Source organism: Mobula hypostoma, chromosome 2 (genome assembly GCF_963921235.1).
Source record: "Mobula hypostoma chromosome 2, sMobHyp1.1, whole genome shotgun sequence".
Lineage (NCBI taxonomy): Eukaryota > Metazoa > Chordata > Chondrichthyes > Myliobatiformes > Myliobatidae > Mobula > Mobula hypostoma.
In genome coordinates, this window is record NC_086098.1 from 64428412 (window position 1) to 64454071 (window position 25660).

The 25660-nt window shown below is 39.5% G+C and overlaps 1 protein-coding gene across 5 annotated transcripts in view; it reads right to left on the reverse strand.

Moving 5' to 3' along the window:
- kidins220b (kinase D-interacting substrate 220b) overlaps window positions 1-25660 on the reverse strand; it is a 95788-nt gene that overhangs the window by 42456 nt on the left and 27672 nt on the right. For all 5 annotated transcript variants that reach the window (XM_063038035.1, XM_063038028.1, XM_063038044.1 and 2 more), the window contains exons 9-15: window positions 24720-24917; window positions 23672-23770; window positions 20003-20101; window positions 18344-18442; window positions 15978-16155; window positions 1709-1873; window positions 132-311 (exon numbers count right to left, since the gene is read on the reverse strand). In XM_063038035.1, the coding sequence (XP_062894105.1) occupies window positions 132-311; window positions 1709-1873; window positions 15978-16155; window positions 18344-18442; window positions 20003-20101; window positions 23672-23770; window positions 24720-24917 (1018 nt within the window). The remainder of the gene's footprint in view (window positions 1-131; window positions 312-1708; window positions 1874-15977; window positions 16156-18343; window positions 18443-20002; window positions 20102-23671; window positions 23771-24719; window positions 24918-25660) is intronic.

Genomic DNA, 25660 nt, shown 5'->3' on the forward strand with positions numbered 1-25660 from the left:
CTTGAATATTCAGACTTGCTTTCATAATTCCCTCCCTCCCCATTAAATGTGCTGCAAGGCAACACAATTGTATTTCATTATAGGTAGCAATAATAGCCAACAGACGTGCTTTTATGCAGAATTAAACATACCAAAGAAGATGTAAATAAGTGCCAGCAGACTCAATCCAACTGCTACACCAAGCTTCAGATCAACTACAAAGCCAAGCAATACACCTGTTCCCACAGAGATCAGGAGAGTAATGAATACCACCAGCCAAGAGAACTGGAAAAGTGGTTCCACTTGCTGCCCAGCAAAAGTCTTCATTTCATCTAAGGGCAACAATGAGAATAAGAGTGTAAAAGTGTACTGCTTGCAAAAGACCTAATACAGATAAAATGATTTACCCAATTAAACTTCATTGATTACTGGAATTCTCTGGGACATAAAAACATGAAAGTAGAATATTTAGTTCAAGTGTTTCCACCATTTCAACTGAACTATGATTTAACTCTGCATATATGCCTTTTCTCTATATCCCACAACACTTCTGGCTTTTCAAAAATTCACTAATATCAGCTTTAAAAATATTTACACAAGAGATTCTGCAGATACTGGAAGTCCAGAGTAATACATACAAAATGTTGGAGGAACTCAGCAGGTCAGGCAGCTTTAATGGAAAGGAATAAACAATCGATTTTTCAAGTCAAGACCCTTCATCACTTCTTTCCTGTTTAAAATTCTAGCACAGTAACAAGCCCTTCTGCCCAATGGGCCTGCACCACCCAGTCACACCATCTGATCAATTAACCTACTAACCCAAATGTCTGATTAACTAACCTACTAACCCGTACGCCTGATCAACTAACCCACTAACCCGTACACCTGATCAACTAACCCACTAACCCGTACGCCTGATCAACTAACCCACTAACCCGTACGTCTGATCAACTAACCCACTAACCCAAACGTCTCTGGAATGTCGGAAGAAACCAAAGCAGCCAGCGGAAACCCATGCAGTAACAGGGACAACACACAAGATCTTTACAGACAGCAGCGGAACTGAATCTGGGTCACTGGCACTGTGGACAAATTAAATTTCTCCCACTTTATGCATATCAAAATATTTTTAAACTTCATTCCTGAAAAGCTTGGATTTAATTTTGTTTACACTAACATCACATGGTCTCGAATACCTCAACCTTTGGATACATGCTTTATCTACCTGATCAGATGCTCAGAACTATTATACATATTAAATAATTTCACACTTTAGCTTTCAAATTCCAGCAAATACAAATAACATATACCTAATTTTGCTCTTGTTGTTTAATTTTTCCCTTGAAGTGAAATCATAATGGTAAATGTATAGTGTACTCAGAGATGCACATAATACTGAAGAAGTGGCCATGCATTCTTGTAACACAACCTTTGTTTATGCCCCGCATAGTTTAACATGGGTTAACTGTTTCTAGACTTCCTCAACCTTACACAATATTTGAATAATCAGGCTGAAGGGAAAATAATAACAAAGGTGCATACAGAGAAATAGAAAAACATGCTATTCAGCTCCAGACAACACAAGAAAGATCGAACCAACTTGTTGAAACTGGAACAAAGAAATTTAAAACATACTGTTTCAATGGTGGACAGAAATTACATTTGTGAAAGTCAAAAATGCAGATCTAATAAATCACCAACCTTCTATAGAAGTATCATCATCATTTACCTTCAAGCTTTTTCAGAAGAAATGATTTTCCACTTCCCCATTGTGCATAAAGTCCAACACAAATAGGTGGCTGCATAGTTGGTTCACTTAGGATGTCAGCCAGTGCACTGCTATATAGGTCATAACCAAGCATATCCCCATCCGTCTCAGAAGGTGAGAGATGTCCTGCGATCATTTTTAAAAGGGGGTTATAAACCAGAACATTTACCATCAATTAAATTAGTTTTATCATATAAATACCAAAAGGAAAAGGCAGGGATCAGTGAACAATGTCAGTTAAGGCTAATTTATACTTCTGCGTCAAATCTATGCTGTAGGTACGGCATAGCCACGTACCCTATGCCGTAGCTTGACGTGGACCTCCCTAAAAATGTAACTACGCGTCGCGGCGACACAGACCGCAACAACTGTGATTGGTCCACTTGGTAGCATCGCATCTCTTCCTACGCTGCAATAGCTTCCCATTGGGGGACTGAAGGGCAGGGAAGGAACTCTGGCTGCAATGCTTTCCATAAAGCTTTACAGACCTCCGAAATTATGGAGGACCTTGTGCTTGACGCCAATTTGTAGCTAGCTGCTACAGCCTGCTGACTTCCAGCTGAAGCTAAAACTCGAATGGTGATTGCCAGTCTCAGAGTATACTGTGTGTACACTGATGCAAAATAAATGGTTGGAGATGATGAACCAAATCGTCAAAGCTACCTGCCGACATCCAAAAATATTTAAAATGCATTTCCTCGTCCATGTCTCTCAGTGGCCGGACCAGCACAGAAAATTCACCCTCCTACAGCTTCAGTCGCCATTGTTTGAAGTTTGAGTTTCTTCGTGTTGAGCTTCAACACGAAGAAACTCAATGGCATAGAAACCCCACCGCCAATTAGCGTTTTGGCAGTGAATTGCAGAGCGACGTAGACACACCAACGCACAAGTATAAATGCTCACAACGGCATAGGCCACTTGTGTAGGCTACGGCGTAGGCTACTATGCAGAAGTATAAATCACCCTTTAGTCTTCTGAAATTTACAAGTAAAAGATTGATTTGAGTGGAAAGAAACAGTTACAATAGCAAGAGATGGAAGGAAAAGGAATGGGTTAAAAGGAAGGAGTAAATAAGTAGTTAAGAGATCTTAAGATCACAAAAGAAAATTACATAGATCATCCAAAAATAGCTCTCTGTAGCAGAATTAACACCCAGTTTGAGTGTATAAAAACTAATGTACAAGAATTAACCAAGCTAATCCAGTAAGCACAAATATCCAATTAACACAAAGGGATTTACCAGGCATGTCACATAGACAAATCAGTCTTGTCAGTCTAACCCCAGTTACCAAAATGAGGGGAAGTATTGCAAGCATCCATTACTCACTAGGAGGCGAGTACAATCACACTCGTATTAGATCAAGATGACTTGGGGGCAGAGTTCACTGCAGCCTGGTCCAAAGGAACTGAACTCTAGTCAGGGGGAAGAGAGCGACTGCTCTTGGATATTGAGCCATATTTGGATCTTGTTTTGTATTAAGAAGTCAGCAGGACATCTTTTAAAATTCTGCTAGATAAACTGCAGCCAGTCAAATAATGGCTAATCATGTGCACCCCCAGACCTTGCAGCAGGAGTTCCTCGGGGTAATAACCAACCATCTTTAGCTTGAAACAGGCTGGCTTGAAAAGAGGAATGCAACAAGGGTGCATGAGAAAATGTAGGCAGGAAAAATCCAAAGTAGTATAAAAATGCATGGTATCAAAAGGAATGAGTAGCCTCTATGAAGCACAATATGGGAGCTTGTGGTTGGTAGCTTTGCATATGCTTTCAAAGGAGGAAGAGTTGAGTGTGGAGTGGATGGGGGCAAGAGTACTGACACACAAATAAAGGGAAAAATGTGAAGTATCAGAAATAATAAGCAAGAAGGGAGAATGGTTCAGCATCTTAAAGTGGTTAAGTTGTCAGGACATAAAAATTCATTCCACAGGAGAAAAACTTGCAAGGTCTGACCATAATTTTTTTTAAAACCTCTGGCTAAAAGTATGGAGGAACATGACAAATATAACACAGCTGGTTAGAAAATTAACAGGTCAGTTATCTATAGCCCAGAGAGGCTATAAGAGATAAAAATTCCAAAAGACAATAGAGATGTAGGAATGTAGAACATAGAAAACCTACAGCACAATACAGGCCCCTCGGCCCACAATGCTGTGCCAAACATGTACAAATTAATTAAAATTAGTCAGCATGAGTTTATTAAGGCAAGGTCACATCAAACTGAAATGAATGAATCTTGCAGAGATAATGAGGAGGAAGAATGAGATGGCACAATAATATAGCCTATATAGCTTTCTGCAAAGTATTTGACAATTTCTCAGATTAAAATAAAAAGCCTGTGAAATCCAAAAGAGGCAAGAAAAATTAAAAACTGGCTCCATGAGGAAAGAACAAAGAGAAGACTGGAAGGGCATGTCCCATGGGTTCCTCGCGGCTCAATATTAGGTCTTTTTTTGTTATACTGACATTGACTTAATACACTGCAGTTCACCAAAGTTATCCAAGTGGTTGATAGTGAGGAAGAATGGCTGTAGGAAAATATCAACGGAATAGATAGGCAAACACAAAGAGCCAATTAGAATGCAATACAGAATGTAAGGCAATATATTAGGGAGAAGGCAAATAAGGCAAGGAATTACATGATAAATGGTAGGAAAGTAAGAACTGAAGAGATAAGGAATCTTGGTTTGCATGCCAAAGGTAAACATAAACAAATAAACAGAATATAAGAACAGGGAGATCAAGCTTAACCCTCAAATTATGCCATAGACATCTTTTATCAGGGTGTGCAAAATTACGAGAGGCAGTAACAGAGAGAACAGGCTGTTATTTCCCTTGACAAAAATTATTAACTATAGGGTAGAGATTAAAGTTGATTGGTAGCTGGATTGGAAGAGACCAGAGGGCAAAATTTTTAAAAAAATCACTTAAGTGTGGTGGGAACCTGGAACTCTTATGACCTTCAAGTAGTAGATGGATCTTTGCTTGAGGATTATGGACTATCACACTAAGCAACCCAATTAGCTCCATTTTGACATTACTTGAAGGCAACTTCATGTGCTTAATTTTATAAAGCCCACCATAAACAGCACATTAAATGCTAGTTCAGTGCAAGCAATACCAAGCATTCTATGCAAAGATAAACATAAAACTAAAAGATCTGTTTAAATATAAAGATTACTCACTTATGATAGTCATTTTCCCTCTCTGTGAGTTCTATAGAATTATCTTCCTTAAAGGGAATTGGAAGTAGTGCTTGAACATTTTTCAGGCAAAAATATATTTTTGATAAGAAAGGAGCTGAAACTTTCCAAGAATGCAAAGTTGAGCAAAATATCACATCAAGTGAAATTATATAGGATCAATCATCTTATGCCTATTCCTAATCCATATATGTTTATCTGTCAGCAAGGGCAAGACAATGCAAATTTTACAATCTCACAGTTCCTTAGTTTCATAATCAGCACGAATGCAGCAGTTGGCCATATTTAATCAAAGCAACAAATCTTAAATAATTTTTAAATTATTTGTGCAAGATTCTGACATACCCTTGGAGGGATACTCACACACTCAAGCATTACAGCCAAGAAATCCAGACACAATGTTTTATATGCTGCATTTCATACTGCTCTTTGCTTTCCTTTCACTGCTTTTTCAAAAGACAGTTATTTTTCTGTTCAAACTTTTGCTTCTCAAGGAAATAAACAGCATGATGGTTACATGCTACTTTTGAACTTGGGTCAGGAAACTCAGAACCACATGTTCCATTCTATTTAAACATTCTATATCTTATTTTCCATATAGAATGGAAGTAACAAAATTATAGCTGTATTCTAAACCCAAGTGCAAAGAATTAGTTTTCCAGCACAATACAAACCTGTTCTGCTTGATGAAAGGTAAAACAGGTAACTGTCTAAACAAATGTAATCCAACAAAATGTTTCAGTTGCATACTCTTCAGCCTTAGTGGGTTAGTGATGAAAGAACTGTACATTTACGAAGATGGATGAGGTACTTTAGTATCCAAGTTATCTCGGATGATGTTGATCTTTACAGGCATCAATGGAACTACCTATCCAGGCAATTGAGCACACACCTAACACGTAGATTGCAGGTGGTGCAAAAGCAGAGGAGAATCAAGAGATACAGCACTCTGACCTGCTCACAGTATTTCTCTGGCTGGTCAAGCTAAATTTCTGGTTATTGGCGAACCCAATGATATTATAGAACATAGAATAGTACAGCACATTACAGGCCCTTCGGCCCACAATGTTGTGCCGACCCTCAAACCCTGCCTCCCATATAACCCCCCACCTTAAATTCCTCCATAAACCTGTTGACTAGTCTCTTAAGCTTCACTAGTGTATCTGCCTCCACCACTGACTCAGGCAGTGCATTCCACACACCAACCACTCTGAGTAAAACACCTTCCTCTAATATGCCCCTTGAACTTCCAACCCCTTACCTTAAAGCCATATCCTCTTGTATTGAGCAGTGGTGCCCTGGGGAAGAGGCGCTGGCTATCCACTCCATCTATTCCTCTTAATAACTTGTACACCTCTATCATATCTCCTCTCATCCTCCTTCTCTCCAAAGAGTAAAGCCCTAGCTCCCTTAATCTCTGATCATAAGCCATACTCTCTAAACCAGGCAGCATCCTGGTAAATCTCCTCTGTACACTTTCCAATGCTTCCACATCCTTCCTATAGTGAGGCGACCAGAAATGGACACAGTACTCCAAGCGTGGCCTAACCAGAGTTTTATAGAGCTGCATCATTACATCGTGACTCTTAAACTCAATCCCTTGACTTATGAAAGCTAACACCCCATAAGCATTCTTAACTACCCTATCTACCTGTGAGGCAACTTACAGGGATCTGTGGACATGTACTCCCAGATCCCTCTGCTCCTCTACACTACCAAGTATCCTGCCATTTACTTTGTACTCTGCCTTGGAGTTTGTCCTTCCAAAGTGTACCGCCTCATACTTCTCCGGGTTGAACTCCATCTGCCACTTCTCAGCCCACTTCTGCATCCTATCAATGTCTCTCTGCAATCGTCAACAATCCTCTACACCATCTACAACACCATCAACCTTTGCATTGTCTGCAAACTTGCCAACCCACCCTTCTACCCCCACATCCAGGTCGTTAATAAAAATCACAAAAAGTGAAGGTCCCAGAACAGATCCTTGTGGGACACCACTAGTCACAACCCTCCAATCTGAATGTACTCCTTCCATCATGACCCTCTGCCTTCTGCAGGCAAGCCAATTCTGAATCCACTTGGCCAAACTTCCCTGGATCCCATGCCTTCTGACTTTCTGAATAAGCCTACCGTGTGGAACCTTGTCAAATGCCTTACTAAAATCCATGTAGATCACATCCACTGCACTACCCTCATCTATATGCCTGGTCATCTCCATATTGATGGCAGATTTGTTGATAATGCTACTTAATATGAGAAGGTGGAGGTTACACTGTTGTTAACAATTGGCATTGCTTGGCATTGTACAGTGTGAACATTACTTGCCGTCTGATTTGCCCAAGAGTGGCTAGACCTTGTTGCATGCAACACGACTGCTCTAACTGGCTGAGAAACTACAAATGGAACCAAACTCCATGCAATGAATGACTGACTATGTCCACTTTTCTTCTGATAAAGTGAGGCAATTGAAATGGAAACATTGAAAACACTGCCCTGGGGAACACAGGCAGCAATACCCTGGCACAAACAAGAGAAAATCTGCAGATGCTAGAAATTCAATACCCTGGGATGAAAATGGAGTTATCCAGTGTAGAGTTTTTAAATGTTTTTTTTATTGATTTTAATTTTACTCAAGTCCTTTAATTCAACAACAGGTCAAATGCTGTCTTAATGTCAAAGGCAGTTCACAGTCACATCTCTGGAATTCACACCTACACAATGGCTCTGATGTGTCCTGGAGCCAGTTGCCCTTACATTCAAATTAAGCACAGGTCATCAATGAAAATTTTGTTCCAACCAAATCAAGACAAAGCCCCAGCGTTGTTGGCAAATTTTTGTAATGTAGAATTGTACAAATACATACAAAATGTTTTTTGGGTTGGAAAAGTAGCTGGTGCCTACTGTAGTTTTTACCTACTGCGGGTAAGATCATTGGTTTCTCACTCCCCTTTCTATTACGGCTACTGCCATTCACTCTCTTTTCTTCTTTCTCTGACTGGTTTAAGTGAGTGTTTGACAGACCACCCCGTTTTCTTAGATATCTTGCATAACTAATAACAAATCACTCAACTGGGAGATTTGATTAATTCTCTTTATTATACATTCAGAACTACATGCTTCATTGCCTGTACTTTTTTGGGGGGTGGGGGGGACATAAAAACATTTCATGGCTCTGTTGTTTATTTATTCTGTTTAATCTTCCTGTTCTGACCTGGTTAGTGATCTTGCAGTACTCTGTTTATTTGCTGAAAATTATAAAACCAAAAGAATTTTTAAAATACAAAGCAAACAAAAAAATGATACACTAAGGATACAAATATACTTAACTGCACCCTCAAATGCATTTCTATTATGCACAAATAAAAGGGAATTACAATTTCAGGGGGATGAGAATACAGAATTTGCAATAAGCTAATTTTAAGAATTTTTCTTCCATGTTTCTGCCATTTTTGGTTAATACTGCATATAATAATAAAGTATTAAACCCAGGTTTATTCATTTAAATGGAAATGAAACTACAATAAGCTGATAAATATACAAAATGCCTAAATGCTTCTGGTTATTTTGAAATGTCAATAAGGAAGAAACCATTTAATTTATAATATGTAACTCTATGGACACAATGGAGAGACTGGGCTTATACAAACAGACAACTATTGTATTCTCAATGCTTTATTCACTGTTAGTAAGTAACAGAGCTGATTTTGAGATGAAGGGGCACCAGGCCCTTGTCTTCCACACCATCACTGACCTCATTAGCTCTGGGGATCTCCCATCCACTGCCACCAACCCTCACAGTTACCACACCCCGCACTTCCCTTTTCTACCTCCTACACATGATCCACAAACCTGCTTGACCAGGTAGACCTACTGTTTCAACTTGTTCCTGCCCCAATGAACTCATAACTGCAAACCTCGACTGTCTTACCCCCCCAAGTTCAGTCCCTACTACCTACATCCGTGACACTCCACACGCTCCAAATTTTTTAAATGATTTCAAGTTCCCTGGCCCCTATCATCTTATTTTCACCATGGATGTCTAGTCCCTACACACCTTCATACCCCACCAGGAAGGCTTCAAAGCTCTTCTCTTCTTTTTGGACACCAGACCCAACCATTTCCCTTCCACCACCACTCTTCTCTGTCTAGTGGAACTTGTCTGCACTCCTAATAATTTCAGTACGCTGGATGAACTCAGCAGGTCGGGCAGCATCAGTCAGAAACGATGAGTCGACGTTTCGGGCCGGAACCCTTCGTCAGGACTGAAGAATGAAAGATGGGGAAGGATTTGAAGTATACTTGCAGCTTCAGTTGAAAGACCAGTAATTTGAAAGACAAAGGGGTGGGGGAGGGAAAGCATTGACGTCATAGCCCTGAAAATAATGGGTAGTAGAAGAAGGAGGTGGAACCATGAGGGAGCTGGGGGAGAGGGTAGAGTAAAATAGGGATAGGGGAAGGGAGGGGGAGGGAATTACCGGAAGTTGGAGAATTCTATGTTCATACCAAGGGGCTGGAGACTACCTAGACGGTATATGAGGTGCTACTCCTCCAACCTGAGTTTAGCCTCATCATGGCAGTAGAGGAGGCCATGTATGGACATATCTGAATGGGAATGGGAAGCAGAATTGAATTGGGTGGCTACCGGGAGATCCTGTCTGTTGTGGCGGATGGAGTGGAGGTGCTCGACGAAGCGGTCCCCCAATCTGTGTCGAGTTTCACTGATGTAGAGGAGGCCGCACCGGGAGCACCGGATGCAATAGATGACCCCAATAGACTCACAAATGAAGTGTTGTCTCACCTGGAAGGACTATTTGGGGCCCTGAATGGTTGCAAGAGAGGAGGTGTAGGGACAGGTGTAGCACTTACGCTTCCAGGGATAAGTGCCGGATGGGAGATCAGTGGGGATGGACGTGTGGATAAGGGAGTCGTGGAGGGACCGATCCCTGCAGAAAGCGGAGCGGGGTGGAGAGGGAAAGATGTGTTTAGTGGTGGAGTCCCGTTGAAGGTGGCGGAAGTTGCGGAGGAACTTAATAATTTAATAACTTAATAACTCTTAATAATTTCTCCTCTGGCTCCTCCTACTTCTTTCAAACAAAAGGTGTAGCCATGGGCACTCGCATGAGTCCCAGCTATGCCTGCCTTTTTACCAGCAATGTGGAACAGTCTATGTTTCAAGCCTACACTGGTGTCCACCCCCACTTTTCCTACGCTACATTGATGACTGCATTGGTGCTGCTTCTTGCACTCATGCCGGGTTCATTGACTTCATCAATTTTGCCTCCAACTTCCACCCAGCCCTCAAATTTACCTGATCCATTTCCAATACCTCACTCCCTTTTTTCGATCTCACTGTCTATCTCTGGAGACAGCTTATCTACTGATGTTTATTATTAACCCACAGACTCTCAGTTACCTGGACTATACCTCTTTCCACCCTGTTACTTGTAAAAACACCATTCCCTTCTCCGAGTTCCTCCTTCTCTGCCACATGTGCTCTCATGATGAGCCTTTTCAGTCTAGGACGAAGGAGATGTCCTCCTTTTTCAAAGAAAGGGACTTTCCTTCCTCCACCATCAACACACCACCCTACCAGGGATAGTGTTCCTGTTGTCCTCACCTACCACCCCACCAGCCTCCGCACCCAGCACATAACTTTCTGGAACTTCCACCATCTCCAACTGGATCCCACCACCAAGCACACCTTTCCCTCCAACCCCGCCCCCCACTATTTTCTGCAGGGATCACTCCCTACACAACTCCCTTGTCCATTAGTCCCTCCCCACTGATCTGCCTCCTGGCACTTATCTTTGCAAGCGGAACAAGTGCTACACCTGCCCCTACACCTCCTCGCTCACTACTATTCAGGGACATAAATAGTCCTTCCAGGTGAGGCGACACTTCATCTGTGAGCCTGTTAGGGTCATATACAGGAGGCCGCACAGGACACAGTATATCAGTGAGACTCAACATAGATTGGGAGTTTGTTTCGCCGAGCACTTACGCGCCATCCGCCAGAAGAAGCGGGATCTCTCAGTGGCCACCCATTTTAATTCCACTTCTCATTCCCATATGTCCATCCATGACCTCTTCTACTGTCATGATGAGGCCACACTGAGGTTGGAGGAACAACACCTCATATTCCATCTGGGTAGCCTCCAACCTGATGGCATGAACATCGATTTCTTGAACTTCCAGTAATGAGCCATTCCCCCTTTCTTTCACCATTCCCCATCCCCATTTCCCTCTCTCACCTCATCTCCTTGCCTGCCCATCACCACCCTCTGCTGCTCCTCCCCCCTTTTCTTTGTTCCAAGGCCCTCTGTTCTCTCCTATTGGACTCCCCCTTCTCCAGCCCTGTATCTCTTTCACCAATCAGCTTCAGAGCTCTTCACTTCATCCCTCCCCCTCCCAGTTTCACCCATCACCTTGTGTTTCTCTCTCCCGTCCCCTACCATTTAAATCTATTCCTCATCTTTTTTTTTTCAGTCCTGCTGAAGGACTTTGACTGTACTATTTTTCCCCCATAGGTGCTGCCTGGCCTGTTGAGTTCCTCCAGCAATGTGCGTGCGTTGCTTGGATTTGCAGCATCTGCAGATTTTCTCGTTTGGGATTTTGAGAGAAGTTTGTTTTATATTTTGCTCTGATTCCAGTCTTACCACTCAAAATGCTTTAACATTTTAGGGTTTTGAGGTTTACGAAAAGGTAGAGAGGGAAGCAAATCATAAACACAAGATATTCTGCAGATGCTGGAAATCCAGAGCAACAACACACACAAAATGCTGGAAGAAGTCAATAGGTCAGGCAGCATCAATGAAAGTGAATAAACAGTCGACAGGCCAAGACCCTTCATCAGGTCTGGAAAGGAACGGCAAAGAAGCCGGGATAAGAAGGTGCGGAAGAGTACAAATAGAAAATGATAGGTAAAGCCAGGTGCAGAGAGATGAAGCAGGGAGGTAATAGGTGGAAGAGGTAAGTGCTTGAGAGGAGGGAATCTCATAGGAGAGGAGAGTGGACCATGGGAGAAATAGGAGGGGGGCACCAGGGGAGATGATAAGCAGGTGAGAATAGGTAAGGGGGAGCCAGAGTGGGAATAAAAGAAGGGGGAAGGGGGGGGGAATATCACAACTTCATTCAGAGGGGACACAATGATTGTTCATCAACATATGGATCTATATACGAGTACAACTTAAAAAAGAAAGGCAGTCACTCTGTTGGGATAATACCATGGACACACCATCCGCAACAACCACCAGGTCATTTGAGGTACAGAAATGCAGAATTATTAGAGAAAGGTGTAAAAGCAACAGGGTTGTTATTGCAGATAATTCAACATTCCTAATGCAGACTGGGTCTTCCTTACTGCAAGAGATTTAAATGGAGCAGAATTTGTTTTGTGCATCCAAGAATTAGTATGTAGATAGTCCAATGAGAGTAGTAGCCATACTTGACCCTGTGTTGGGAAGAGCCTAGCCAATTGACTAACCTTCAGAGAGAGAACCTTTAAACACTCCTTAAATTTTAAGCTGAGTATAGTTAAGCACAGACATTGTGGAAGAGTGTTAAATAGGAGCAGGGTACATTGCAAAAATATTAGACAGGAACTAGGGAGAGTTAATAGGGAACAGCTGTTTTAGTCCAAACCCACATCTGAAATGTGGAGGGTATTTAAAGACCAACTGTGCAGAGTATAGAACAGGTACTATGTTTCAGTAAGAAGGACAAGGTAAGGGAACCTTGGATGATGATAGAGATGGTGAACTTAGTCAAGAAAGAAAAGAATGCACAAGGTTTAGGAAGTTAAAATCACATGGAGTCCTTGAGGATTATAAAGAAGCTAGAAAAGAACTCAAGAGGGAATTAGGAAGGCCAGGAGGGCCATGGAAAGTCCTCAACAAATAGGATGAATGAAAATCCCACGGCACTGTATACACACATCAAGCGCAAGATGATAACTAGGGAGAGGGTAGAGCACTCAAGGATAAATGAGGGAAAATGTGCTTGAAAATGAGGATGTGGGCAAGGTCCTAAATGAGTACTTTGCATTGATATTTCAAAGTTTCAAGTCTCAAGATGCATTTATTATCAAAGATTGTACAAATTATACAATCTTGAGATTTGTTTGCTTACAGGCAGTTGCAAAGGAACCCAAAAGAACCCCATTTAAAAAAAAAGATCAATTCCCCAGTGCCCACAAAGAAAGAGAAAAAAAAACCCACAATATATAAACAATAGAAGCAAGAAATAACAGCACTCCCACCAAATTAAGTCACTAGATCCAAATCCCTGGCACAGCCCGGAGTAGGCCCAAAGCCTCAGTACTCAGTTCATCATATTAGTAAGGCAAATTGCTGCATAGCTCGCCCACACGAAGCACAGCAGCCAGGGGCAGTCTCACAGCCCTAGTGTCATGAAGAGACAAGGCTCCAGACTATATCTGCTAAGGAGAATGGTGTGAAGGAAAGCAAGGTCAGTGTGGAGTATGCTAATATGGTATGACATTTTGAGATAAACGAAGTAGCGTTACATCTCTTAAAGAACATTAAATGGATGGGAATATCCGAGGTATTGAGAAAAGCAAGAGATGAGATTGCTGAGGCCTTGACCAAAACCTTCCTCCCCTCTCTAGTCATAGGCAAGGTCCAAAAACTGCCAAGTAGCTAGTCCATAATTCAAAAAACAAAATAGAGAAGGTCCTGGAAACCACTGACAGGTGAGTCTATGTCAGTGACAAAGCAGCTACTGGAGAAGATTCTCACACAGATAATACTTACCAGCTTTTGGAAAACCATGGCAAAAATTAGGGATAGCCAGCATTGTTTTGTGTGAGGCAAGCCATACCTTATTAACTTGATTGAGTTCGGAAAAGTTAACTGATGAAGAGTGGTGAACAGTGGTTCCATTTCTAAACCACTGCACAGTCCAAGACAACTTTAACCTTGGATGTTATTTTAAAAGATTCACACTGTCAATAATCATAGGAAATATGATACTAAAGTGAGCTTGGCATAATCAATCCAAAACATTCAATGTGTTGATACTTTAAGTCACTTATTAAATTTAATTTAGGTATTACCAACTGAGATTTATCCACTTCTTGTCACCAATGAGGCCCTCCATTCGTCGGGGTCAACCAACCATGGATATTGCATCTTAGCTGTCTACGTGATATGAAAGCCAAGGCATTACGATATGGAAAGCAAGCTGTTGCCCATGTAAGCAGGCAGCTGCTGAATCTAAAGGAACTGCAGAGACTGATTCAGTTTGACACCGGCACCATCGCAGGAACTGCCCATCAGCATTTAACTCAATGTAGGACTGCCATAGGGACTCCAACTCTGGATTTGTCCCCCCCTGGGGTTTACTCCCAAAGCCTTCCCCATGAGTGGCTATAGCTTCAAAGCAGAGGAGTTTTAAGATCAGAGTTTTCCTTCTCCTAAATGAGCTGCCAACCATGGCTGATGAGCCCCATCTGCTAGAAGAGACTTTCGATATTAAGATCAGAATCATGATGATCTTGAAATGAGGAACCTACAATATATTCAATTTTACAGATGCATTCTTTTATTTTTGCAATTCCCACTGTAACCAATATTGATACTAGTTTGATTGCAGGTATACTGATTAGCTAAATAAAATACTGGCATTTTTACTTCAGGCTTAATCTGTCAATCCATAAACAAATTGTTATGGATTAATGGAACAACAGAAAATTGATCTTTTCACCACATTGATCTGATGTGAGACAAATAAAACAGACAAAGGCATTCCGCAAAGCCTAGCAAACTCTGAGCTTACTTGTAGTTGTGTTTAGGTCACCTACAGTTACCCAAATTTCTCTCTTTGGTGGTCTAATTTACAGGGAGCTAAATCCAGGAAGAACCAACCAGAATATGTCAAATTTAAAGGTCAAGCTTACCAATATATTCTGACTGCCTCATCTCCGTGTACACTTATCACACTTACAACATGAACAACCAAGTTAACCCTTCAAGCTTCCATACCTCATTAGATTGGATAGATTCTCAGAATGCACCTAGTAAAGAAATATCCTCAAAAGATATAGCCCCTGTCTGTTTTTCCTTCTCCTTTATGCCACAGACTGCTGCAGGAATAATGGTACCTCCCAATGTGTCTGCATCATAAAATGTAACCTTTTAGAATTATTGATTAGCCATGATCAGAGAGAATATATTTAATAATAAAGGAATAAATTGCCTTTAATAGCAATCAGGAGGAGGAACTGCTTCTTTTCCTTCTACATGACCTTCTACAAAATAATTTTGTAGAATTGTGTTTCAGATGCCTTACACAGCAAAGAACTTTAACAGGCCAATACCATTAGAGAAGCCATATAATTTTAACTACCCAACTCTGACATTTTTCCTCCGTATACATATATTACCACAAGATACCATGGCCAAGAAAGTTCAGTGTTTTTGCTTCCTGATGAGACTAAAGAAATTTGGCACATCTCCTTTAACCCTCATCAATTTTTATCAACGCACCATAGGAAACATTCTATCTGGATCAGCTTGGTATGGCAACCGCAAGTAACTACAGAAAGTTGTGGTTATAGCTCAGCACATCACAGAAATGAGCACTTCTATGTACAGCCAACATGTTTAAAGATTGCACCCTGCCCAAGCATTCTCCCTTTTCCTGTCTCGTTGGGCAGAAAGTACAAAAGCTTGAAAGCACATACCACTAGGCTCAAGGACAGTTTCTATCCTTCTGTTACAACACCCTGATCAGTTCCCTAGCATGTTAAAATGGACTCTTGATCGCAATCTACCTCGTTATGGCCTTTCACCCTATTGTCTGCCTGCACTGCACTTTCTCTGTAACTACAACAATTCACTCTACATACTGTTATTCTTTTACCTGTGCTATCTCAATGCATTATTGTAATGAAATGATCTGTATGGATGGTATGAAGGCAAGTGTTTTACATTGGTACTGTACATGTGACATAATATATTAATTTAATAACTATATATACACACACACACACAAGAAATGTTCTTACTTGCTCCAAATATCTGGGTCAAAATGCTTTTCTGATGGCTGCAATCTATGTTGTATGGTGTTTCGCCTGCCTTGTTAGGTCGATATAGAAGACGTCCATCTTTAGGATTTCTCAAGAGCAATTCAGCCAATTTCCTGCTTCGTCCACGGATTGCTATATGAAGTGGAGTGTCCCCTTTCTGAAAGCATTGATGATAAATCCTTCTCTAAATCATATGTTTTTACTTAAAGGAGACCGCATTAAAGACATTCAAAATACAACTCAAATAATGCAGTATCCAACTGGTTGAAAATCCTGATGGTTTGGCATCTGGCACCCTTGTTGTTCCAGAACAAAAGCCAGAAGTGTGGACTGTAAGTGGAGTACAAACTAAAACTTAAAATTGGAAACTGACCATGATCTTTTACCACTCCCTTTTAAACTCACCTGGTCCGAGTTTCCAACTGTGTTGAAAAATGTGGAGCAATACCAAAGACCCATTCTTGGTTATTTCTCCGTATCTTTTGAAAATTATTGTCACACATGCATCCATTCACTCTTTTTTGATGCTTTTTTGCAATAAGGGGTACTTTACAGTGGCCAATTAATCTACAAGCATGTCGCTGGGATGTGTGAGGAAACCAGAGAAAATTAATCTAGTCACTGCAAGAATGTACACATAGACAGTACCCAAGGTCAGGGTTTAGCACAGGCTCCTAAAGCTGTGAGGCTATTCAATTCTCACTAAATAGAAGTTCAATGCCAGTCATGCAAAAGTTACATGCAGATTATTTCAAAATACTTCTCTAATTGATATGGATTTACTTTTAAAATGTTGCAAGCAGTTTAGGAGAGCAGGGATCTCCACTTCATGGCAACCCATGAGTTTTGTCCAAAGTCTGAGGACTTGATCTTTAAATAACATTTTCCTCAAATCACCCCAAAGGGAATGACTAATAGGCTACATTAAGACTGAATGAGAGGCCTGACAAATCTCTTTGCTGCTGCAGAGAAACTGCCACTTCCATGAGAACTTGCGTTATGCTGATCTCAATAGAGATTGAATTACTAGTATATACTGTGTATCAATCACAATTAACACTCTCAATCAAAGCATCAAAGCAGCAGTAATCTGCCCCCATTCATTTAGGAAATCTCCATATACTGCAAATTGAACTTTCCTATTCTTTCCCAAATAATACTCAAGCATGCTCAAAATCTTGACAGGTTCAGGGCCCATATTTTTCTACCCAATCTCTGTTCTGTACCCATTTATTGCAAATTTGCAATCACACTCTGTTTGAGCGTCTGCAAAGTTTGATCCAAAATCATTTTTAAGTGTTTTATATGATAGTTGTCTCATTCACAATAAAATTCAAAACCAACATTCTACTATGAAATAATTCACCTACCTGATTTCTAAAATTGAAACTGAAAGTAAAAAAATTATATTTTTGGGATTTAATTTTAGAAAAGAAAATTAAGAACAGTAAATGGATGTGTATGCAGTTAAGAGGTTACATAAATAATAAAACACAATTAAATACAAGGCAGCATTAATGCAGATTAGTAATGCAAATGATAAAAGTTAGTTCAAGTACAGGTTTTAAAAGAATGCTTAAAATTTACTGAGGCTTACCAAAACAGCTGCTGTGTAATATTTATCCAACAGCAATTTATGAAAATTATATTTGACCTAAATTATTGCCATCACATGAAAGTATATGAAATGAAATCCAGAAACAAAGAAAAATCATACCAATCTTCTGCAATACTTCAAAAAATAGTACTTTCTATATTAACATTACATCTGCAAAAAGGCTTTTATTTCTTGCAAGGCCCTAAATACTACTCTATATGTATGCATTACATTAGACAACTTAAAATTTCAATTAACTTCTACCTTTTTTCAAGAGCCCAGTGAACAAATGATGAATTTATGGAAAGCAATAAAAGAGAAGCATACATAATTGTTTAGTAGAACAACTGCTTACACTAATTTCTATTTTCAGTTCAAAATATCTCAGTAAAAGTGATAGAGTTGTAGAGCATAGAAAGAAGTGTTTTAACCATGCCTATTAAAAAGTACACACTGATACTAACTCCATTTTCCCTGTCGTCTAAAATACTCAGAATTTAGAGATATGCATAATAGCCATCTTAGACCCCAAATTAGCAATTCACTCTTGCCAGCAAAATCAGAATTACACTATTTCAAAGCTCTCCAAGATTATCTGCTAAATTGTCTTCTATTGCAGATCTAAAATTTCATACAATATTTCCAGAGCAAGTTTAAAAAGCTCTCTTCTCTCAACCAGTAAAAATAACATAACATTACAATATAGTATTAATTTTACTTATCAATTGCATAGAAGAGCAATTATTACCTTATCTACTGCAGACACTTTAGCACCCTTGTCCAATAAAAGTTCAACTATCTCAATATTTCGCATTTTAGTTGCTTTAATGAGTGGCGTCTCACCATCCTGAAAGTGAAGCAAATAGCCTTCTGTTCATTTTAAGTTCAGTACCAGAAGAATTATATAACTTAACAAATAATGCCAATCTATTTGTTGACAATATTGCCATAAAGCAAGTTTTCATGGCAATTGTCAAGGATCTTATTCTAAATAACTTCCCAGCAACCACCAATTACGAGATTAAAAACTGAAATAATAGACTAATTGAACTCCAGTTTAAAGATTTCATTTACAAAGATTGTAATACAAAATATCACATTCTAGAGATGACAAGAAAATTCAAATAAACGAAATGGCGATGACAAATACCATTAGAGATATTAAGAAATCAAAAGGTTCCAGTTAATATACCCAGAGCTAACCAGGCTAGGGATTATACAAGCTAAGCACAAAAAAAGCTTTCTTTACACTTCTCACAATTAATGGAACATTCCTATAAGGCAGCAAGGCATTTGTTCAATTTCCTTATATGTTATCCTGTGGTTTGAGTGTAATGTAACATCAAAATGACAGGGAAACAGAATTAGTATTACTAACAACTAAATAAGTCTTTACACACTTTTTAAAAAATTCAGGACAATTGAAGACGGCACAGAAAGAGTATTTTACCAGAAGAAAGAGATAGGTCAAACCCAAATGAAATAACACAGCAGATCTTGTGATATATCAAGTCAATTATGTTTTTCATGCATGTTTAGATTTCTGAAAGTGTTACTAGAATTGAAAATTATAAGAGTACATTGAAGAATCCTGAGCTCTGAGGAAGTAAAATACATAGAACATCTCCTTATCCAGTTTTATGGACTGAGAAATAAACAGCAGGTGTACAAAGTAGAAAGGAGAAGCAGGCAAGAATGAATTCAGTGGCATATGAAACGTACCAGGAGAAATTAAGAAATGGAAAAAATATTGCATTATTACAGAAAAATGGACAAATTCAGCATAGCAAGTCCAAACCTTTTGTTTGGACAAGAGATTGTTTGGAAGCTACAGATCATATTTCATTGAGAGAAAAGGAGCACCTTGCCTTTTAAGAACGAGTCATTTAATTTCTGTCAGTTATTCAATGAAGAATAAATGAGCAAATGTAATAACTTCACTAAGATAAGGAAGGGCAATATTAAGTGTCATTTTTATGAAACTGTTTATAGAGCAGCTTAGGTTGGCCAGAACATGTGCTGGTTCATAATTCACAAAATAATTTCTCACTGCAATGATTTTTATACAAAGTAGTAAATACACATTAAGTAAAATCTGTTCTACAAAGCCTAAAAATAGATTGACTAATACCAGAAATTATACAGCCTCACAAATATAACAATAAAATTTCACAAGTGGGAAGCAAAAACAAGCATCTTAAATTTGCTAATACTATTCAAGTCATCATTCAAGTTAGAACTGCAAATTGGGAAAAAGATCCATTGCATAATAAAAGTTACTGCATCAGTAGTGTCAAGATGTATGCAAATTGGACTATTCCTTCTTAGAATAGGTTGAAAAGAAAAAAATGCAAAAATATCAAAATTATTTAATACTGTAATGATTCTGGTAAATATCTAGTCATACCTTAATGCAGATTTCTGTGTCCGGATTGCACTGAAGAATATCTCTTACTATGGTTGCATTTCCTTTCTCTACAGCCCAGTACAGAGCTGTTTTATTATCCTAAACACATTGTGAGAAGAAATGATAACAAAAGTTTAATTAAAATTCAGTATCACTCAATATTTACTTTGTTGAAAGTGGGGTCATAAGAAGAGCTTCCATTTTTTTGGACCATGCAAATCAAAATTCAATTTTATGTCAAAATTAACTCAGAGGCTGACTTTACAACGAAGAATATTTATCCATCATTCTACAACACTCAAAAGTGAATTGTCTCATTCTATCTGTTGTCAGAATTTTCCAGTCATTACTGGAAAATGTTATTTGGTCATCATTGTAACATTGTGAGGACTTGTGTTCCATTTGAGCACATTTTTTCCCACAACATTAATTACTTTTCAGATAAAGCCTATTGCTATGAAGTGGCAATAAGGACCTTGTTTACTTTCTTTATCACCATTAAACAAAGCTAAAATGTTGTAGCTGTGATTCAAATATCAAGTCCAGTCAAGTCGCTTTTATTGTCATTTCAACCATAACTACTGGTACAGTACACAGTAAAAACGAAACAACGTTCTTCCAGGACCATGGTGCTACATGAAACAACACAAAACTACACTAGACTACCTGAAACAAGACAAAACTACACTAGACTTCAGACCTACATGGGACTACATAAAGTGCACAAAACAGTGCAAGACAGTACAATAATTAATAAACAAGACAATAGGCACAGTAAAGGACAAATTACAATATACAGGTATCCCCCGCTTTTCAAACGTTCGCTTTACGAAACCTCACTGTTACGAAAGACCTACATTAGTTATCTGTTTTCGCTAACAGAAGGTGTTTTCACTGTTACGAACAAAGGTAGCGTGTGGGAAAAGCAGCGTGCGCCCCGAGCAGCCGCTCTCCCCTGGATTTGGAACGGCATTCTAGCCGGCATTGCTTAAACACGTGCCTTTGAGCATCTGTGCATTATGTCAATTTATTTTTAGCATCCGTTTGCAAGATGAGTTCTAAGATATCGAAAAAGCCTAAAAGAGCTCGTAAAGGTGTTACACTTAGCGTAAAACTGGACATAATTAAGCGTTTCGATTGTGGTGAACGAAGTAAGGACAAAGTGAGTTTGGCTTGTAGAAGCTGACGAAGATGATGTTGAAGAGGTTTTGGCTTCCCATGACCAAGAACTGATAGATGAACAGCTGATGCAATTGGAAGAAGAAACAAGGTCCAATGCATTCGTCCCTGTCGTTGCTAAGTTCACATGCTGATGGAATTTGGGGAGCACTGACTTGAGATTCGCATGGTTGAAATCTCCGGCAACAATAAACAGTCCATCAGCGTGTGCGTTCTGCAGTTCGCTAATAGCCCCATACAGTTCACAGGGCGCCTCCTTAGCATTAGAGCTGGGGGAAATGTAGACACCGACTATACGGACGGTGGTGAATTCCCATGGTAAATAAAATGGTCTGCATCTAACAGTCACAAACTCCACTAGCGATGAGCAGTAACTAGAGACTAGCACAGAGTTCTTGTACCATTCCATGTTGATGTATACACACAAGTCACCACCATGAGGCTTACCGCTCAGAGCTGCATCTCTGTCGGCCTGAAACAAAGCGAGCCTGTCTAGCTGAATGGCGGCATCTGGAACTCTGTCACTGAGCCACGTTTCTGTAAAAACAAAAATGCAGCAGACTCTAAACTCACGCCGAGTAGTCCGCTGGAGTCGGATGTAGTCCAATTTATTGTCCAAGGAGTGGACATTGGAGAGCAGAATGGACAGAACAGCTGGCCGGCTAGTGTTTGTTTTCAGCCTAGCACGAAGCCCTGCCCGCTTGCTGTGCTTCCGCTTCCTCACACACTGCTTACAACGTCCCCACCCCCGGCCACCTGCATCAGGCGACACCGAGTACTGGAGGCCTGGTCCCCGCAGCAAGCAGAGGTCGCGTAGCTTCTCCAGCAGATCATCATGAAGGTTTGTTCTTGAGCGATTTCTGTACAGTAGCAGTGTCTGGCGATGGTAGATACGAATACCGGTTGCTCTGTTGTCCATGTGCCCCACTTATATATAAATTGTACCCTAAATCATTGTGTTTGAGGCAGGAACTAAGGAAATAATAAAAATTGCACTTTTTCCTCCAGCATTCTAACAAACTTATTCATTTCCCTGAATCAACAGCACGAAGTTGAATACAGATAATTATTTAAAAATGTTGTTTATGCAGTAGTGTAGCTAGTTCTGCTGCTATCTCACAGCTTCCATGATCCAGAACCAATCCTGACCTTTGATGCTGTCACTAGGTTTCCTCCAGATATTCCAGTTTACTTTCACATCCCAAAGACAGGCACGTTGGTACATTAATTTGCCATAGTGTACTGAGTGGTAAAATTTTGGTGAAGTTGACAAAATGTGAGGATAAAAATAAGATTGACATAGGATTAACGTAAATGGATGCTTGATGGCCAATACATGCTCAGTGGGCCAAAGGCTCAGATTCTTTGTTGTATGATGACTCCAGTTTGAAATCCCATCCACGAACCTGAAATGGTATACCGTAGTACTGGCTCCATCTCACAACTCTAGTTTACACTGCACCTTAAAGCACTCATTTAAAATTGAACTAGGAAATCACTTCAATATCTTCTAGTACCTATTCTTTTGGTACAAGCCAAGCCAAAGTCTACTAGGAAACTAAATATACACTCAGTGGCCACTTTATTAGGTACACCCTAATGACATGGCCAAAAGATTCAGTTGTTCAGACCAAACATCAAAATGGGGAAGAAGTATAAACTAAGTGACTTTGACCATGGAATGATTGTTGGTGCCATATGGGGTGGTTTAAGACCACAAGATAAGACATAGCACCAGAATTAGGCCTTTTGGCCCATCGAGTCTGCTCCGCCATTCGATCATGATTGAATCCCTTTTTTACCTCCTATAAGACATAGGACCAGAGTTAGGCCATTTGGCAGATTTTAAGTATCTTAGAAACTACTGATCTCCTGGGATTTTCACTCACAAATGTCTGTAAAGTCTAGAGAATGGTGCGAGAAACAAAAAACATCGGGTGAATGGTAGTCCAGTCGGCAAAAATGCCTTGTCAATGAGAGAGGTCAGAGGAGAATGGCCAGTCTGGTTCAAGGTGACAATGACTCACATAAAAAAGCATGCGAAGAGCATCTCTGACTACACAACACGTTGAGACAGCCAGAAGACCACGAAACTACACTCACTGGCCACTTTATTAGCTACAGGAGGTATATTAGAGAGATATGGGCCAATCATGCGAAAATGTTTAGATGGGAATCTTAGTAGGCATGGACTAGCTGGGCCAAAGGGCCTATTTCTGTGCTGTATCACTGCACATTTCTTCAAGATAATTCACTGTAGAAATAATTTCTAGTCAGTAAATAGCAGATGGAAATCTAGAATATTTTCTTTGCTCACATTCCATAACTCTGACCCATTGCCTTGTACAGAATATCCTTCTCCATGAGTAGAGAAACAATGCTGTTGCAGAAAGCATGTGATCAGTCATGATCTCCAATTTTGTGTAAAACCTGTCTGCTCTAACATTAATGAAATTAATTATCTCAACCTATAGGTATGTTTTGACTTACCGTCCCTTTTATATCTATGTCAGCATATTTCTGCAGTAGAGCCCTCACGATCTCTACATGGCCCCCTTTAACAGCACCAATTAGTACGGTATCACCACTCTGAAAAACAAATGTTTATGGAGAATTCTCCCATATACAATTTCACATCAATGATAATTAGAATATAAAAGCAAAACTGGACATAGTAATTGAATTCTATTGTAAGAGGTCAAACTGAAGTCAGTTTAAGCCTTTGGCAGGCAAAAAAAAGATAGTTAAACCCCAAAACATGATGTACATAGTGATGGCTGACACAGTGGAATTGCTCCCAGAGCTGCCTCCTCCCAGCTTCATTGACCCAGATTCAATCCTGACCTCAGTGTATCTGTGTGGAGCTTGCACATTCTCTCCGTGACCACATGGGCTTCTTTCATGTGCTCTAATTTTCTCCAACATGCCAAGAATATGCAGGTTGGCAGATTAATTGGCCACAGTAAATTGTTCCTACACAGTACAGTATATTCTGGGAAGAGTTGATGTGAATGCAGGATAGAACAAAATGGAAATAATATAGAATTATTGTAAGTGGGTGCTTTGTGGCTGATGGGCCAAAGTACCTGTATTTCTCTTTGAATCTTAATGGTTACACTTGTGCACATGCATGTATGGGGTTGGGGGGGGGTGTTGGTGATGGGAGGGGGCAACTACAAAAGATAAAAATGCCCAGGCAGTTAGTTTGGGAAGGGACAGTGTGAACAGAAATTTAAAAAATGAGAAGGAAATAAAGACAGTCTAAGATGAACTTAAGATTGCAATATCTCTTAGCAGAAAGCTCCAATAATTAAAAAACCTGTTATCAAACTATAATTAAAATCATAAACAGATGTTATATTTCAACTAGTATACAAATAATACATTACTAGTTACAAGCAGCTGGAAGCTTAAAGTTGCAAAATGCACATTTTTTCCAAGATTATAATATCAAAAAGAATATTTATACTGATGTGGTTAGTTTCAATTAAAATTTTCTGAAAACATACCACTGTAAAGGAAAGAAAAATGTACAAACCCTGTCAGGGATGTTGACATAAGTACCAGCATCTAACAGATCCTGAACAGTCTCAATGTGACCTTCCTTTGCAGCAATCATCAAAGCTGTATTTCCATCTTTATCAGTCAAATTGACATTTGGATTGCGCTTTAGCAATTCTTTCACTTCTTCAGTGTAGCCGCCTTTAACAGCCACTATTAAAGCTGTCATGGAGTTCTACAAAAAGGCACGGGCAAAGAAAGTTCAATTTTTTAAAAGCTTGAAGTAATACTTTCCTAATGTTATTAACTTTAGTTATACTTTATACTTTAGTTTGTCTACAATCTCATATCCTCCTAATGAGGAGATAGCTAATATATCCGTTAATTTAGGTTTTAAACTCAGTATGTGTAGAGAATAAAGAGCATTAGTCAGGGGTGAAGCGAGAAAAAAAATGGAACAGATATTTGTACATTACAATGAACTTCTGGGGAGTTTGGGGTACAAGAAGAATGTACCTCGTACAGGTGGACATAATACATTCCCAAAAATCTGTAAGTATTGTCAAACAAAATCCTACGAAGGTGACGCAACACCTTTTGACAGAGTGAATCAGGAAGTTACATACTCCTCGCGCAGCAAGTGACCAAATTGAGTCTTATTTATTTGCAAAAGACAATTTAAGATATTTTTTAAAAAGATTAAAAGGTTAACAAATAAATTGAGAAACAACTTGCTATTAGCTTTGAAAGTTCCACAAATTAAAAAAAAGGCAAAAACAGGTAGGGAATTTGTTTTTCCTTTGAACTTTAGAGAAGGCAGAAGCTTGAAAGGTAATACAATCCCTAAACAAAAACTATTAATTTAACATGGAAAAGTAGTTTATTCAATTGTGAAAAACTTAGTGCAACATTAGCACAAAATAAGAAATTATTTCTTGGATTGTGTGGGGCAGTAACACAAGCTTCTGCTATTGCAAA